The 18,268-nt window shown below is 35.4% G+C and overlaps 1 protein-coding gene across 1 annotated transcript in view; it reads right to left on the bottom strand.

The window, feature by feature from the left end:
* Nucleotides 1-18,268, bottom strand: part of BTBD8 (BTB domain containing 8) — a 34,652-nt gene that overhangs the window by 10,575 nt on the left and 5,809 nt on the right. The window contains exons 2-11 of the mRNA XM_050712376.1: nucleotides 15,009-15,277; nucleotides 13,991-14,108; nucleotides 10,986-11,075; nucleotides 8,710-8,790; nucleotides 7,416-7,512; nucleotides 6,675-6,763; nucleotides 6,367-6,469; nucleotides 2,729-2,911; nucleotides 1,826-1,963; nucleotides 664-793 (exon numbers count right to left, since the gene is read on the bottom strand). Of these exons, the coding sequence (XP_050568333.1) occupies nucleotides 664-793; nucleotides 1,826-1,963; nucleotides 2,729-2,911; nucleotides 6,367-6,469; nucleotides 6,675-6,763; nucleotides 7,416-7,512; nucleotides 8,710-8,790; nucleotides 10,986-11,075; nucleotides 13,991-14,108; nucleotides 15,009-15,228 (1,249 nt within the window). The 5' untranslated portion in view covers nucleotides 15,229-15,277. The remainder of the gene's footprint in view (nucleotides 1-663; nucleotides 794-1,825; nucleotides 1,964-2,728; nucleotides 2,912-6,366; nucleotides 6,470-6,674; nucleotides 6,764-7,415; nucleotides 7,513-8,709; nucleotides 8,791-10,985; nucleotides 11,076-13,990; nucleotides 14,109-15,008; nucleotides 15,278-18,268) is intronic.

The following is an 18,268-nucleotide window of genomic DNA, read 5'->3' as shown; positions in this document are numbered from 1 at the left end:
CATCATCAGTTCGCACCCGCAGAATACTTGTGTACTTCAGCACAAAGAAAGGCTCAGAACAAAAACTCCTTTTTGTTGGAAGGGCTGCCTGTCCACATTTTTAGAGCACAGTGCAGCTCCTTAGGGGCTCTCTGCAGTAGCATACACAGGATCACAATACCAATCAACTGTGAAGTCAAGCTAGCCGCATTTACTCACGGAGCCTGAGATAAGCATTATGCAAGAGACAATATTTATACATTATGTAGAAAATGATATAGGATAGAAACTGAATTCATAGAATGGGTAATCTGCTTTGTGTAAATTTAATATTTCCACGGCGCTTATCTGCTTAAAAATGAGACAGATAAGGTCTATTAATCCTAGTGCAGTATTTTAAATGACTTAGAGTAGCTGTAAACAAGGGGAGAATCAGCATACCCATCTCTGGCTTCTATTACATGTACTCCTAAAAATAAAAGCAGGGGAGACTTCACAGAAAATGACTTACTGATTTCCATGTTTGAAACTAGCTAAGCATGCATCTATTCTAAAATACCATTTCAGAAACCTACTGCATCACAAACTGTGCTTTAATTTGTATCTGGCTCCACAATACCACCTACATTTTATCTGCTAAACAGATTGCTAAAAAATTTTAATGCCATTTGATGCCAGACATACCTGCTTGTATTTTCTGTTGATGGTCTGGTCTCATCAGCTTCCAGCTTTCTGTGTGACGAACAGCATAAAAAGACTGAACCAGGAAGACCCAGAGCTTATCACGCAGAGCCTGGATCTTGCACGTAAAACCCTGTGTTCAAGTAACAAATCAGCAGCTGGCGAGAGGCAGATTGTCATAGCAACCAGTCATTATTCCTTGCAGAATCTACTTACTCCCTAAGCTAGATCAATGATGTCATCACTTATATTTTATAATGGCCTGGTAGAAGGGGATGCTGTTTTTGAAGGATTATTGCCCACCATGGTAATTTTTATAATGCTTTGATACCAAATCACTCCAAGGCATACTAAAGCACTAGAAAACACTGCATTCCTTTTTTTTCCTCCTCCTTTTTCCTATTTTTTTTTTAAATGAACCCCTTAATAGCTCTTCACTGTCAGCTGTGTCACAGCAAGGTCAAATACTCTAGGGAAAAATAATGTATCTGATTAAATTTTCATTGCTTTTACCAAGAAGATCTACAATAGCACCAGATTGCACTAATTCATTTTGCATTTATTTTTCATTCTTTGCTTGTAACATCATTCCAGATTTTAATCAGTATGTCATATTATTCATGAGTTATCCCCAGCATTACAGTCAACCACAGCTTAAATATCTTTATTCATTATTTAGGCTGTGGGCATATATATGGCATGTTACATACACACAGACTGACACTTCCCCCGAGTCCAACACACACTCACTAGATTAGGCAGCGCTTGCTTCAGAGGACAGTCTTAAACCCAGATGTAGCTGTGACTTTTAGAAAATGCGGAAGGGGGTTAGATATATAGAGAAATAGAGAATTAAACTCTTCCCCTTTAAGTTTCAGGTAATGAAATATTTTGGTAAGTTTTTCCTCATCACAAATTTAAAGTGATAGTAAAGATCAACAGAGCAAATGGTGCCCATGGGACTTACATTCTCAGTAATACTTTTTTTTTTTTTATGGCCATATATAGGGTTTCTCTTTAAAAGAAAAATGTTAATATCCAGTAAACAAATGCCAATGTCTAGGGCACTTCCAACTTGAGCTCAAAGTACATCACATGATTTGAACTCTCAAGTGAAAAGACTAGAATAGTTTGTCCTACAGACACTGCACATGGCAGAACCTACCATCTCCTTCACATTTGCGGAGTCCAGCAATGTATCCACAGCTACAAGAAGAAAGCAGCTGTTTTCGTTATTAATACTTTTTTCAATTGCATTAAAGATTAGTTCGAGAAGGTCAGGTTTGCTGCTCATTGCCTGAGCCTGAGGAAACAACAAAAGGCAGCCATTTAAAACAAAAGAGTGCGCACTATGCAAAAGCATTACTGAACAGAAAGGGTCTGCTATCACGCTGGTGCGGGAAGCCTTCCAAAAGCTGAGTATCCATTCCTGTGTATTCCTTTCACACACATCCCACTCCAGGCCTCTAACAAACAATCTTGAGAACTCTTGCTAATCCAAATTTTAGGAATAAACATGCTGTGATGAATTTACAGCCACATCTAACTCTAAATTCAAAGACAAAATGTTCTAGCATCTCCATATCTAAAATTCTCTACACATTAAACAAACAAGCAAAACTTTTCATGGGAGAAATGAAATCCCTCTATAAACAGGTATTTTCTAACTAGGACTTGCAGCATAGCCAGTAACTTGCAACAAAGATCAGTGGAAGTTTGAGTATACTAATACTTGTAATAATTCCTGTAAATACCTGTTGTAATCTACGGGGCTGAAGATAAGAAAGTTTTTTGGAATTTTATGTACATACTATCTCTTTGCAACATAGAAATTGTCCCACTAAATTCTTGTGTGAACACTTGTCTTAGCTGAGGCACATACCCAAATGCAGTATTAACCCTTAATAATGCTTTATAACATTTAAATTTAATGCTGCCTTTTTTTCTGTACTACTGTATTTTAAAGCAAAAGTTGAAACTATTGCAGTTATTTAACAGCCTGAACTATCCAAAGCCTGATATGATTCAGTTTACTTGGAAATACAGAGTAACTTGAGGGCACTTTTACCTGCAACAAAGTATGGAAGGCTTCACTTTGTACTACATGTAGGAAGTTTGCCACAACATAGGTTATGCATTCTTCTTGTAGCCTAGATGCCACCGCCACAGCTGCCTCCGTCCACTTCACTTGGGGAAGACTGTTGATCAGCCGGTCACTTTCCGTCAAAAGGAAAGCAGCATTCTTGTGGTTCTTAGAAAATAAAAGCAGAGATTAGCCTGTTGCCTAAAGAATTGCTGCTTATAAAATAGCTTCTGTTCAGTTCCTGAGTACTTATACAAGGATTCAATGATATATTCATCTCCCTTTTAAAAATAAATTTGGCTTTTGATAATTCTGAACATTATAGGTACCTTCGAAACTGAAAGAGAAAAAAAAATAATCTGTTGCTCTGTTTTGTCTACTGAAGTTAGGCAGTAAAGTTTTCAGTAGCTTTTATTGTATTTTCCAACTGTCATTACATACATACTGCAGTCCTTAACAAAATCTCACCTGATACGATATTACTGAACAGAGAAAATCATTCTAGGTCACTGCAAGATATAATAAATCCTTCAATAAAATGCGTAAGTGAATATTTTAGGTGATTGTGGATGGTCCAGCATTCAGAATACATAAATATCCAAGCATTTTTATAGCTATGAATCCTTTTGCCTTATTTAATGGAGACATCAAATATCTGTCTTCTCATATGGAGAACTTATCTTCTTTTTTAACTGACATTTCTCTAAGAAGCACGACTGTTATGTTTATAGGTAAATTTGAAAGAAAAGAAAACCAAATTCCTAATATCTACTCCCCTGGTCAATTCTTTTGCTTCTTTCATACTTGTCTAAGCATTTGCATTGCCTCATCAACCCAGTAACCAAGGGCAACTTCTACTGGTTGATATGTGGCTTAAAATGAACTTGCAATTTATTAGGATGGATCCACATTAGGATGGATTGACAGCTCTACTCAACATAACCTAGCAGGTCACTAATAAATGAAGTGGTAAGATCAGTAACAGTGGAGAAAGTAACAATTCAGATAAATATTTGACACACACACACAAAAAAAACAACAACACTGTAAATTCAAATTATAACCATGTTTGGCCCATGCAATTAAAAAGCAGTGAGGATTTTCTTCATGCATTTTGCAGTTAAAGCGTAACATTTGTTATGCTGTTGAACAGCCACTGTTCAACTATGTGTTTTATTATTTTACTCAGCTGCGGGTAAAACAAGTTTGTTTATATGCATTTAAGGTAAATTAAGGATTAAGCATGTGTTTATGGTTTGATCTTGCTCCCACTGGACTCAATTGCAAGCTTTTGAAATTGTCCAAGATTCACCCCTGCTTGTAAGGCAATAAGCATTCACCCCCTTCAGACACGTCCAGTGAAACACAAAATGCTGTCATTGACATCTAATTAAACCAGCCCTTGGCAGGAGGGGCCCTAGCTGGGTTTTATTTCTCTTGTTACAATGTTTCTCCTAATCATTCTAAAATGGCGTCCACTTTACTTGCCTATAAAAGTGTAAATCTCTGACATCTCATTGAGACTCCGGGGTAGTACCTGGATGGTGTTTTAAGCTGCACTCCCCTTTTAACATTGCTGTGCTTGTCACTGTGGCTGCCCAGAGATTTTCCAGTCAGCAGTCTCCTTTTCTTTGTCCCTTTTTGTCCTCTAAGGGTTGCCTGTATTTATAAGCATTGACATTTGCAAGATTGATTAATGGCAGGCTCAAGAGTCATACTGTTTAACTCGGTGTAACTGTTAAAAAGTTCTACAACAGAGAACTTAGAGGATTGCAAAACATAGGGCAGCTCCTGCAAAATTAATGTTAGACTTTTTCTTCTTTCTCCCTCAAGCAACTTGAAGCATTTTTGCAGATTCTTAGTTTTAAAAATTCCAGTGGGAATTCCACAAGTGGACTGGGTGTCGTAAGAGCTTGGAATTAGATGATCACTCATCAGAACTGTTCTGTGGGCAGATAAGGCTTATGCAATTAGAATTGTAATTAGAAAAGTTTTCTAGGCTTCAGTCTAAAAAAGGTCTTGCAAAGACCCACCAACAAAAATCCTAACTCAGTAAAATGGGAACCAAAATACACTTCAGTCTGGACTTCAAAATGTTCTGGAGAGGCTGGGTACACAGCTGGAGCAGTACGAACTACCACAGGTTCTGTGAAAGCTGGTAGCTTCAAGATAGCTCGTGTATTTCAACACAGAATCAATACCACAAAGCTACACACATATTCTGGGAACAAATGAGTGTACTGATTTCATACAATGGCAAAACACTCCTACTATCTTAAAAGCCATAGCTACTATATTCTGTTAAAAGTTGATGCATGTTGGTAGAAGGACTGGTTATTATAGCTGTGGATACTCACAAGCTTCTCCTGGTACAGCCACATAAATCTGAAATCTTTTGTTCTTCAGGCTTTCACCTGAATACAGACTAGCAGCCACTGCTTACAGCTGACCTACTGGCCTCAGCACTTGATGGGGTAAGTACTCTCTTGATAAATCATCCAGAAAGGCCCCGATAAGCCTTCACAGCACTTTCAGCAAGGGGCAGTTCTTGGACAGAATTATTTGACAGCACATCTCTTGAGCTAAGGGGTATGTTTGTCAGCCATACCTAAGCTAGTTACCTTGGATAAGAGTAACAAGATAAGAACAACTTCAGCATGAGATACACAAGCATTCTGGAGACCGTATATACTCAGCTGTCTAGTGTATGCTAGAACTAAAATTGTCCTGTGAACATTAGCTGAGCTAGTTAGATTAAGCTTTGTGCATGCCAATCCACATTAGTTGTATTTATATATACACACACATACAGTTATGCCTGACAACAGCTGTCCAGATTTATATTTAGCTCCTTTACCTGCTCTTTATATTTCTACAGCAATTCACTTTATTTCTAGGCTAATTACTGGGCCAAATTCCTGTTAAAATAACTGATTTGAACTAGATCTGTTAAGTCAGCACTGACGATAGTTTTATACACAAAGACAATTACAAAATATTTACATTTAGGCAGATCAAAATTGGAACAATGTAAATACATGCTACAAACAATGAATTCTGAACTGTGAGGGGACCAATTCAGTACTGTCATCCGTGAAGTTGAAGATATGTATACTATACTGTTACTTTCTCTTTGAAAGATAGCTGGCATTTAAACGGATGGTTTGTGATCACTGATAGCCAGTGATCACCTGAAGTCTGGGAAAAAGAAAGGTATTATTTTCCAAATTAAAACATAGGCAAAGAGGAGAAGACAACCACAAACAATGCGCGCTGCTACCTAACATAAAATTTGATATAGCAATTTGCTGCTCCTCACTCTTTGAATATGTAATGAATGCTGTGCTGTGATGTCAGAGCTGTGTTTCATAAACTCCTTTGGTATTATTATGCTGGACTTCCATGTGATTTTCACTAGACTGTGTTCCATGAAGCATAGCAACTACATCTGCACATCAAAATCTGTTTCTTAAATTGTTATTTTAATGGGAACTTTTATGCAGTATGTATGTACTACAGATCTAAAATACTGCTGTTATTATTTCTTAAATTGCACTCTACAGCTAAATAAGCAAAAAATTTATGCCACTGTTTTTATATAAAATACACTATATACTACTTACCAAAGACTTAATCAACATAACAAGACAATTGTTCTGAAGTTCAGGAGGTAAACTGGCAAAGCTTCTCTCTGACAAGCATTTTGCAAAATGTTTTCCCACCCATCTGTTGAAAAAAAAGTCTCAAATAAGAAAGATGAAAAATGTTCCATCTTCACTTGTTAGTGTATGTGATCCCTGTAACGTATTGTGAGGAAAAATGTTTTAAACGTGAACTGTTAATGTCAAAATAAACCCAATCTCTCAAGGGAAAATCATTTCAACAGAAAGTAGAGAAATGAAAAACGTAAACCATAACTTGTTTTACTTACTTCATGCAGGCAGCATATAGGCTTTCCACTCCCAGTGAATGAGCAATAGCCATGCATTCTAGTACAGGTTGCTGTTTTCCAGGAATAGGCTGGAATTGTTATAAAATCACCACAATTATTACACATTCTGAGATGGAGAAACTGTACAGAAGTACAAAATCTACAGTTCAAACAGAGCTACTGTTAGCCGCCACAGTATTTAAGTTTGATTGCCTTAATATGGAATAGGGAAGTCATCTGTTTCCTCACAGGTCAACAAAGTAGCATTCAGCTTAATGAGCCTAATGCGTAAAAATGCTTGTCTCCAAGCTGTTGTTTGTTTTTAAACTATTTTTTATTGGAGAGAAATAGATTTGAACTATATGCCCATGAAATCTGTTACGCACATATATAGTATTTCCACATTCCTACCTCTGTTAAGAACAATTACATATGCCATGGAATGTATTAAATTATACTCAGTGTAATTTAATATGTTTAGTTCATGGGATGCAATGCTGCTTTTCATCAGTTGTGGTTTACAAGTTTCTATAAATAGGTGGATGATACCGCAGGCCTTACTCCCATCATCAATGCTACTGAATTTAACAGATTTACACATATGAATAGGTTCTGCTGACTTAAGGTAACCCTTGGACCACATGGTTGTTAAGTATCTCATCAATATGATCTGTAAGTAATAGAATCAAAATTCTTTCTCTAGGCTTTACAATTCACAAAGTAGCATGAGAACTGACATACCTTTTGGAAAAAATTGCAGTAATCCCTCTTCAAAATGTAGATAGCTACTTCTTTCAACCCATCTAGCCCATACATATCTGCAATGCCCAACATGCGACTAAAGAGAAAGCAGAAACAACAGAAATTAAAAATCATTTTGATATATACATTTTGCTTACAATTGACACACTATTTTCACCTCTTTATTCAGTCAGAAGTTACTGCAGAAAACAGATTGGTAACCAAATGTGAAACTTGCCAAAGAATAATCTTCAAACAGAAGCATGTACAGACCTAAAAATAATCTCGCAGCCACTGAGAGTGGTACCACATTTCCATATAGAAGTAAGGCTCAGCTACTGGCTGAGTTTAAAAGACTCTCAGTTCCTCTACTTTAAGAGTAACAAGTGAAAAAGATATTTGTGCCAGTGGAGTTTTGGCGTTCTGTAATTTGTCCAAGGGTTACATAAAACGTTAGCAATGACAGAGTGCCTGAGAACTGTGCCCCTTCCATATGCTAGAAAGCACAGTGAGCAAACTATTAATAATTTATATAGAAAATAAGGTATTGATTATTATCTAAATTCATTATATAAAAGTTGACATTGGGGAGCACATTGTAAACAGTTCCACATTTTTAATCTACATGTAAACTTTGACCAACAATTTCTAGCATTGAGAAGCTGTAGTTTTTCAATGTAGTTTTTCAGATGTAGGGTTTTTTTTTTTTGGCAGAGTTCAAAAGCTAGTATATAAATTATTTCAGAAAACAATTCACACATTTTAGATCTTATTTCACTAATAGAGGATTATTGTACAATAGCAACATAAAACTGGGATTAAAAACTTTAACAGAATAAAATGCCAACAATTACATTAGTTGTTATATATATCATCGTTTATGGATCTAAGACTAATTACTTAGCCTTTGCATCAAATGCTTGTTTCAAAATACATTCCAAATAATAACTCTTACATATTTTACATGCTGTGGATGTTGTTCTGAAAGCTAAAAGGAACGTACAAGCAAAATGTACATTATTATGGTATAAAACTCCCTCATGTTTTTCACTGTCCTCATATAATATTCCAAAAGCATCTGGCCCATCTTTTCCAGTAGCTGCTGAATAAACAGTATTTCTTCAACAGCTCTATTTTTGGATTTTCCTCAAGTATGTTTAGGTGTAATGATCATTATATTTGACATCTTTGTCTTATTTATATTCTACAAGACATTTTTTCCTTTAGACTCTTAACTGAGAAAATATAGAACAAGCACAAACTGCAATTAAAAGTAATAAAAGTTGACTTATACCCAACATCAACTTCATCTGGGAAGTCCAGAATAGCTCCATATATAAAATGCAAGATGACACTCATTTCTATATGGCTTATGCTGAAAAAAAAAAAGTAAGAAAAAAATACAAATAGAGACAAGTTCAGAACAACTACCACATTTGTTAGCCAAAATACATTAATCAGAATACATCATCCAGCCTTACCAATGGAAGGTAATGACCTGATAATCCTAAAGATCACTGCAATGTAAAATTATCTGAATTATCAACATTTTGGCTGAACTTTGTTACTCAGTAGTCCTGCTGACATTTTTCAGTACTTTAGATCTTTGAAATTAGTCATAAGAAGACTATTACCATCTACTAGTAAGATTTGATGTAATTACCTAAATATCTAGATTACTTATGCTGATAATATGGAGAAAGGATTTTAAAAACAAATCTTCTCTAAGCCCTTTACTACTAGTAAGTCAATTACTAAGTCTGTATTTCAAAATTGTTTTATAATATTTTTAATTCATTACTTTTACAAATCTATTTAAGCTTTTCCTGCAATAAAAATAGATTTAGTAGTTTTATGACAATGCTAGGTGGGAATGTTGTGTTTCAGAATATTTAGAAAAATTCTTTATGGCTAGATTCAGATAAAGAAATCTGGAAGTCCTTCACAGAGTTGCATTTGCATCCTTCCATCCTCCCAGCACCATTATGGGGAAAGGCACGGAATGTCTATTTTAAATGGTGTACACAATCTCCTGAAAAATACATTGATCTACTTATGTACGTACAACTCCATGTGCAATTTTTAGAGCCCACAAGGGCTATGTACAGAAGTAGAAATTAGGCATGCAGATTGAGTTGAGTTAAAACATTAGACATGTTTAAGCAACAGACATTGATGAATAAAAACAAAAGAAAAAAATTGTTGCAGCACACTAAGAAGCAAAACCAACACAGTTATCTCTCTGTTAGCACATGATAGCCATAAAATCAGTAAGAAATTTTCCTCAGTCTTGACAGCTGTTTTCTTATGCAGAATTTTCATTATTTCAGAACATGCCATGTGTACTTTATTTATAAATGTTTAAAAAGACAGCATGGAAATCTGTACCTAGCAGAAAAATGAATCAGAAAAGGTAAAATAAATTGACATGATTCTTAATACCAGAAATTATGAGACAATGGCAATGAGAACATACTAATAAAAAGATTAAGTACCTCTCAGGAGAAATTCTTTACTGAAAAATAAGGATTAAAGTTTCTTAACCAGAAATTAACATATAAAGATATCAATTGCAGGGAGAGAATTGTAAGTATCAGAGCAATTGCTGACGATCAGCCTCTAAAGCATTCTAAGTACAGTATAAAAGCCAAACAATCAAGTAAAAATGTATTGTTTTTATGAGCATTAAAGTTATAACCAAACGAACAGATAACCTCTCTGATTTTGCAGCAGTATTACTGCACAGACAGAAAATTAAAATGATGAAAATACAAGAAAGCATCACTTGGTGAAGCAATTTTATATTAACACAAAGTAATTATACTTTGTAACACTGTAAGGTACACAGTTCTTTCTGAAGAAAGCTGAGTCAGCCAACACCACACTTGAATTAAAAAAGCTAACATGTAGAAGTAGCACTATTAGTTTGCTTTTAAAGGCAATTTAAACTATTGCAAATGCTTTTTCTGATACTAAAAAGAACTAACATGGCAGTCCCCGGGTTATCTACAAAGTCTTAACTATTTATCCTGTGCTGACAGCTGTTATTTTCAGCACTTACAAAGAAAGCCATTGTGAACAAGCACACTAGTCAAAATTATCTTAGTGTAAGATCCTGAATTATCATTATTAAACACTATATAGGAAATATAATTGTTTATTTGTCTTTACATCAATAAAAGTACTGTACAAATAATTATGAAAATGTATTACACTTCATCCATTTCTGATGCTTTTCATGACGTCTACAACTTGGAGTCAGGAGAAGAGGTATTAAATAGACTGTGAATACTAAGATATACTCTCCAGAAAAAAAAAAAAAAAGGATTAGTACCCTTTTGTTGATGATAAAGACTTCTTCCCTGAGCCATCTGACAGCATTAACAAATATATTACATACACTGTTTCATACTGAAGTCAAAACGGTAGTCAGGAAATGTATCAGGCTGAACAAAAATGTCAAGGCAGATTAATCTCCAGTGCTCTATACACAGCACACTTGCTGCATATTTGCAGTGATTTTAAATCGCCTACCTTTGCTCCTGCACGACTTGCAAAGACAACACTTACCCTTGAAGAGTGATGTGCTCTTGGGAGCTTTCAGCCCAACTTCCACTCAGCATAGCAGCAAAGTAACTAGATCTGGCACATAAAATGGCCCTGAGAGAGAAAAAGTAAACATTATTCCACTAGATACAAATATTTATTATGAGACTCTTTGATAACATTGACTTAAATCTTTGCCCTTTATGCATTAGGGTGTCATCTGTATACTGCATGCCTTTTCTTCCAGTATGTTTGAAATTTTAAAATACGCTAAAGAAAAAACAAAAGCAGTACTCCAAATTTTTCTCAGCTACAGCTTTTTTCTAGTATGACTTTGACATTCACATAAAGGAAATCTATTGTCACAAGCATTTTCCTTTTATATAACATGAAATTGCAAATGTATTTCTTCTGTTTTATTTACCAAGTAACAGTAAATTACCTTGTTTTCACAGCACCTTTTTGGCCAAATAGTTATATCCTGAACCTCCGTATCAATTTCTCTTTATACTGCAAAATGTCTATTTATTAAAATGAGAAGAGAAGTATAAAGCTTCTCGTACTCAGAATTGGCTGGCTACCTACCAGCACATACTAAAAGTCAAACAAACTTAATAACAACATAATCCAACAATTTGATGTGCATTTCCAGCACTATTTGAGAAGAGCTATCAGTTCTGTTTAGACTTACTGTCCTGTATTTTATATTCAAAAAGCCTAACTTCATAATAAAGGGGCTCATCCAATTTCCTTCTACTTCCTTCAAAGACAATAAAAAAAACCCTGACCAGTAGTATTTCTACCAGTATCAGAGTGTTCACAAAACTGATGAGAAAACCTTTGCAACAGGAGTTTCTTAAGGTGGAAGTGAAAGGGCAAAAAGGAAGCTAGTAGATGAGAACTGCTTTGTGATTTCAGCCTTCCAGATTTACACCAGTTACAGTGCTAGCTGTTACACATCTAATCTGGGCTATGGTAGCTGTAGATGATATCCTTATACATACAGTTCTTTTCTTGACACCTATTAAGCTAAAATTACTGTTTGTCATGTATTTCCTGTGGCAGAAAAAGCAAAGTATTTTGTTTGGCATGAGAATACATTCTTTCACGTGTATTTGTTGGCTCTTGAAATGTTTCAGAGCACTTTCATATGTGCATAGGAAGAAGTAAAAAGGATGCTATTTATGCTCTCTTTTCTAGTTGTTCTATATTCTGGAATCTCTCATATCTCTCTACTCCTCCCTCTTCCAGAGTCTCTCGGTATGTAAAATTAGGAACTTCTTGCACATTCCTCCAGTGATTCACCCAGCAATAATAATAACGAAGATTTTACAGAATGTTTCACATCACGGTTTAATATGGCCACACTTAAACGGGTATTATCTCACAGCTCTGAGTACGTGAAATTCAAAAATACATACCATACTATCTTGTTTTTGAAAGTTACAACACAGTATCATAGGGATGTTTGTCATTCTATTCCAAATAATTTTTAGTAATAAACAGGGCTCAATCAACTACAAAGACATAGTTAAGTGGTTATTTCCAGGATTTGTTTTAAATTAAATGGCTATTTAGCAAAATATTGACAAATACGTATTACCTAAATATATGGCATTGATAAAAATTTAACTTATGAAATATATCAAGATATCACATGAACTTGAAGTAAATTTATCTGCGCTTTCCTCCTGTCATGGTTTGTGCCACAAGTTTATTACTGAACAAGTTGTGTTGCTACACGAAACTGTAATGATACAGCACAGCACCAGTAAGACAAAACTTGGCACCTCGCTCAGAGCACTGCTCCTTACACTGTGCAAAGTCTACTGGAAGGTCATCAGACTTCACGAGAAAGTAAAGAATATGGAGATGACTGCGTGGGATGAGGGTGGGAGCTTAAACTGTCTCCAGTGTGAGGATTAAAAAACCAAAAACTAACCAACCAAACAAAAACAACAACAAACTTCAAAATAGATCATACTGGTGCTTTCACAATTATTCCCAAAATTAGCTTTCCGTTATTCACTCCTACCATTCATATGTTGTGGTGTTAAAACAAGCAACTTTTGTGCCTGTTAGAACTTCCTTGTTTCCTCTATGATTTACTGCCATATTTTTTTTCTGGTTAGACTACATACATTGCTCCAGGCAGTAAGTGGCCTAAATTAAAGAAGCTCTGACAATGGAATACTTTGTCAAGTTTTCTTTTGCAATAAAGTACTTGTTTCTCAAAGTTACAGCTCTAAGAACATGCCTTCTTATAGTGTAGACCAGAATTAAAACCATGCCTAACTACACTCCATTCTCGGAGTCTAACATATATCCTAATTCTGTTATTTAAAAACAAACAAACAAACAAACATAAAACAACTCCACCACCACTGTTAAGATACTTCTTCTGTAAAGATATTTATAATGCCAGTAATACAACACCCCACACTGGTTTTGTGTTGAGAAAATACTAAAAATAGTGGAGGTTTTTGATCATTTCTCTGTTATTTATATACATAAAGTAAACAAAATACAGGCTCTCCAGTTTGCAACTTCAAATTCAAACATTAAATGCAAACAGACTGATACCAAATGTACAGGGAAGACAAGAGTGATACTGCCCCTATAATTTGCTTTCCCAACCTACAGAAGTCCAATGAGCCAAAGTTGTTAAATGGTCTTGGACTTTACACCTAATAAAGACTGATGACTTCCTGAAGACAGCTCAACAGTCTTTACATCCGCATGACTGAAGTAATCAAAGTAAAATCAGATTATGATGCACAGATTCTGAAAAGCAGAAAAAAATGAAGTAATTTCAACTCCAGAAAACTTCTACCTGTATGGTAATTTTATTCAGCACTAGTAGCCGAATAAAATAGCTGAAGTTTATGAATAGATTTTTCATTTTCTTCAGAGAGTACAGATGATTTTTAAGAAGTTAGCAAAGAAAGCCTACCTAATGTTTATACAAGAGAATATACTCATTATATGAGTTTACAATGGCCATCTTAGAAGAAAAGTTGTTTATATACCTGTGAGCTTGAAAGTTGTGGCCTTCTATGCAAATGTTAATATCTGGACAACAATGCTTCTTGTAGAGCTTCATTAAGTCTTCTCCTAATACAGATGCGGCTTCTAGCTTGGAATCACCTGGAGGTGGGGAGAAGTGGCTATTTTCACTCATTCAGCGTATACTAGACTATTGTTAGGATACAAATGGAAGTATTAGTGAGAAAGAAATTTACATGGTGTCAGATTCTAACATTGCACATTCAAGGTAGATTTTTCCTTGCAAGGTTTTTCAGACCCTGCAATGGAACGTGCGTTTTACTTGTCATTGTGAGCAGCGATTCAGGGAAATAACCAGTGCTTCACATTTGATATCTACAGCATAAGAGTGTTACAGGGACTGTTTTGTAAGATCATGTACCCAGTTCATTTCTTCTGCAAAGATCTGGTACTTCAGTGTTCAAGAAAAGTTGACTTTGAAGAAGGGTAGGATCATGTAGTGCTACCAGATTAGTTGCTTGATCCTACCCTAATGTCACAGCTGCAGCAGCCAACACCTCTAGCGTGGATACAGTCATGTGTTTCCTGGAGTTACAGACTTAGTTCACAGTTGTAGTAGGAAAGGCTCCGAAAGATTCCGTATTCGTCATGAAATAAAGCACAGTGGAACTTGTATAATTTGCTAGAAAAGGAAAGGAATGGAGAGATTGTGTTCCGTGCAAGTCCCACATGCTCAGGACTCAAGTTTGCTGCATTACAGAGAAAAGACAGGACGCAATGACGACATACACGCCCAATGCCTGGCATGTCCTTTCAGATTTCTGCTAGACATTGGTAGGGAACTGTTCCTGCCAAACTTCTCCAGCAATTCATTTTTTCGAAGTGTGAGAGACTGAGGTATAGCAAAGAATATCCACATAGGTTATTATAACAATAGCTTTAACCTCTTCCCTCATTTTTACATCCGTATAAATCTTTGGATAATTATTTAAAAGGAAAAAACAAACAACAATAAAACTAAGAAAAATATACCAAACCTACCTGCCATGGCTTTGTTGCTTTCTGCATCAATGGCTACTTCTGAAATTTCCTCGTCAATACAAGATACATAAGCAACTTCTTCCTGCACAGCTCCACCTGGAGCATTCTGTTCAGCTGCTGTGCTTTTGTCATCTCCAAGACAATTTACATCTGTTTGAGTGTTCTGAAGAGTAGCAATGTTGTTTTCTTGTATTAATTTGGGTTCCAGTTTTTTCATCATAGCCAGTTCCTCTGATTCTTGAAGATTTTTATCAGATGAATATACAAGCCTAGAAGATGACACTGAGTTTACTCATGTAATGTTTTAATTGACCAACACAAAAAGTCTAAAATGACATGTATTTTATCTAATGAAGTTCATGAACAGAAAAAAGCTGGACTGTACAGCACTTAATCATTGAAACAACAGCTCTCTCTGAAAACAAATGCATTTCTGTAATGCTTCAAAAAGCATAAACAAGCATTACAAATAAAATGTATTGCCAGGTTACAGGGAACAAAGGTTTATCTCCATCAACTTTTTCAATTAACAAAATTTTCATCTGCTCTTCATACCTCATCTACTATAATCATCACCTACTACAGGCAAAAGCAGAAGCAAATTGTGTTAGTAATAATAGATCACTGATTTTATAAATCTTAGCATGACTAAGAAAAGGCATTTGATATTTGATTGTCCTTTGTAAATCAATTTAAAAAATCAAAATACAAAGACCTTCTAACATCAAGGCTACAAATACAGAACCATAGCAAGTTTTAGAGATATATGTTTTAATTTCAGAGGAAGTGCTTGAAAGCATGAAAATGTTATCAGTTAAGATTAGCCAAAGGATTTTACTTTGCCCATACAGTAATTCCAGCTTCTCACTTTCCCATCTGTTTTACCAGCTTATTTTTGGCTCAAGATCTAGAACGGCTAACAAAGCCTGCAGTCTGTGATTGCAGAGATCTCATATTTATGAAAAGATGCTCTTCTTCAGCAACTTAATGGAGCTTAAAAAAGTCAATGTGAACAGATAACATGTTTTATCAGTGGTTTCATACCAGACAGATGAAGTTAGAAGTTAGCAAAGTTTAACAGAAGGGCTACAGTTACTTTGGATTCAGTAGATATATACTTGCAGATCTGCCTCTTAACTACTCATTCCATGGCAAAGAGGATTTATTGTTTATACTGGGAACAGTAATTTGAAGATGCTGTTTGAACACTGCTGTAAAGGGGCAGAGAAGAGATAAAGAGAAATCAAGAAATCTTCTTCTTCTGTAATTCCTGTATTTAAAGGATTGGGTTAGGTAGAACTTTTTTTTTTTTCTTCATGATACAGCTTCTCATTCTTAACATATTAGGTTAAATTTGTGCCAGAACTTATTTTTTTCACCTTTCTGTTGCTGTTGCATACTTGCCATGTAAGGATGGTACAAATTGACTTTGAGGGAGAAAGAAAACTGGTTATAATAGATACACTGCTTTGCCATTACAATAATTGTTGTAATGTTCTTGCTTTCTTTCTGCCAGTAACTGAAAAACAGTCATAGGCAATATAATAAGCTAGGCAATAAGGCAAAAACCTCTAGGGAATGCTCAGAGTATTTTCAGATAATATACATCAGAAACCTCAGGAATGTGATTCTGTTACCAGTAAGCTTAAGTTGATAAAAATGGCAACGGTTAGCACAACAAGGAAGTCTACAAATAAAACAAGTAAACTGACATGCTGTTAAACCAAAACCAAGTAACTGGTTTCTAGATCTGAAAAATTATTCTGCAATCCACTTCTTTGGTCCTTTGAGTTAAGAAGTACCTTTCCTTACTGTAGGTCACACCCATTGTCTGCAAAACTAACAAAATCCCAAACTGACATGTTCCAAACCACTAGTGACCATGGAGACAACACAAAAAAGCAGAGAGGTGGGAAAAAGGCTTTATTTTAAAAGAAATACAATAGTTAAAATTATGAGAAACCCATTTTTGTTATTTCCAAGAATACATAGTCACTGGAATTAACACTATCACCACCACACTTTACAGAAATCTGTTAGGACAGCCACTCTTACTGTCCGAGCCTAGTTGTAAACCAGCATGAAAGAACACGGGATGTAAGTGTTATCCAAATCTAAAAGCATATTCTCAACTAGTTAGGCAGCAGCCTTTTAAATCCTCCCTACTGCAGATTCTACTTTCTAAGAGAGAGTCCTTCACTGAAAGCCCATTCGGAAAAACAGTTACCAGCCTTCTTCTCCTTACCCACATTCTCCTTTTTTATACATATGTGTACATATGTATGTACACATACATATTTATATATGAATACACATCATCCATGTCACTAGATAAGTGCTTTTTTTGAGTTCTTAAATGATCAGTGTTTAGACAGACAGGATCTTGTATATGTTGTATATATGCCGAGATTTGTAGAGCATTAGAAAAGAGATGACAAAGCAGGCTTGAACAAGTCATTAATGCTACGAGAGAGGGTCATTTTTCTATCTTGATTTTTTTTCTTATCTTAAGTTCAGCTAGCAGTACAAACTGTTAATCCTAAAGTCCATCAGAAAATTCTCGATCAGAAATACTAAAGGTAGCATGAAGCTGTCAGCACAGAAGTCTGACCTGTATGAAGAGAGGTAATTCTGCTGTTTGGCAGCACATCAGTTTAATTGTCCTGGGGGAGGGAAAAAAAAAATAAAAAAATACTGCAGTAACTTTAGAATAAAGGGACAAAACAAGTAGATGCCCCAAACAGGATACTTACTTGTAATGTGGGGGATAATGCAATAAATGGACACAGATAAAACAAACGATGTTTTTCTTTTATTCCAACTTGTACAGATGTTGTGTGCCATTTTCAGTAGAACTTGGTATAGCACATACTACTAGAACTTCAAGTAGTAGCTAGATTAGCACGAAATATCTTCCGTACCTGTGTAAAATACTATATCATGCAGTTTTACTCAAACAGTAAAGCTATGTATCATCACAATGAAATGCCAAAATAAACAAGATCTGTTAACTTTTGTTGATAAAATAACACTGAGAAGATAGGAGATCTCTGAACAGTTTCCTACTCAGAGTTTAATGCATTGAAATCTCCAGCAAACACTTTTGTGCACTGTATTTAACCTTGGAGGGCTTGCTAAAATATTTCAGCAATCTACTATAGCGGTAAGTCTTTGTGATCATAAGTTCGGCATGTCACATGTGCAACCTCAGCCTACCTGAATCACGTCAAGATTCTTCCATTTCCCTTTGGATTTGCTAA

The sequence above is a fragment of the Cygnus atratus genome, chromosome 8 (genome assembly GCF_013377495.2).
Source record: "Cygnus atratus isolate AKBS03 ecotype Queensland, Australia chromosome 8, CAtr_DNAZoo_HiC_assembly, whole genome shotgun sequence".
In the NCBI taxonomy this organism is placed as follows: domain Eukaryota; kingdom Metazoa; phylum Chordata; class Aves; order Anseriformes; family Anatidae; genus Cygnus; species Cygnus atratus.
Note: the sequence above shows the minus strand (reverse complement) of the source record. Positions and strands in the feature narration are given on the sequence as shown.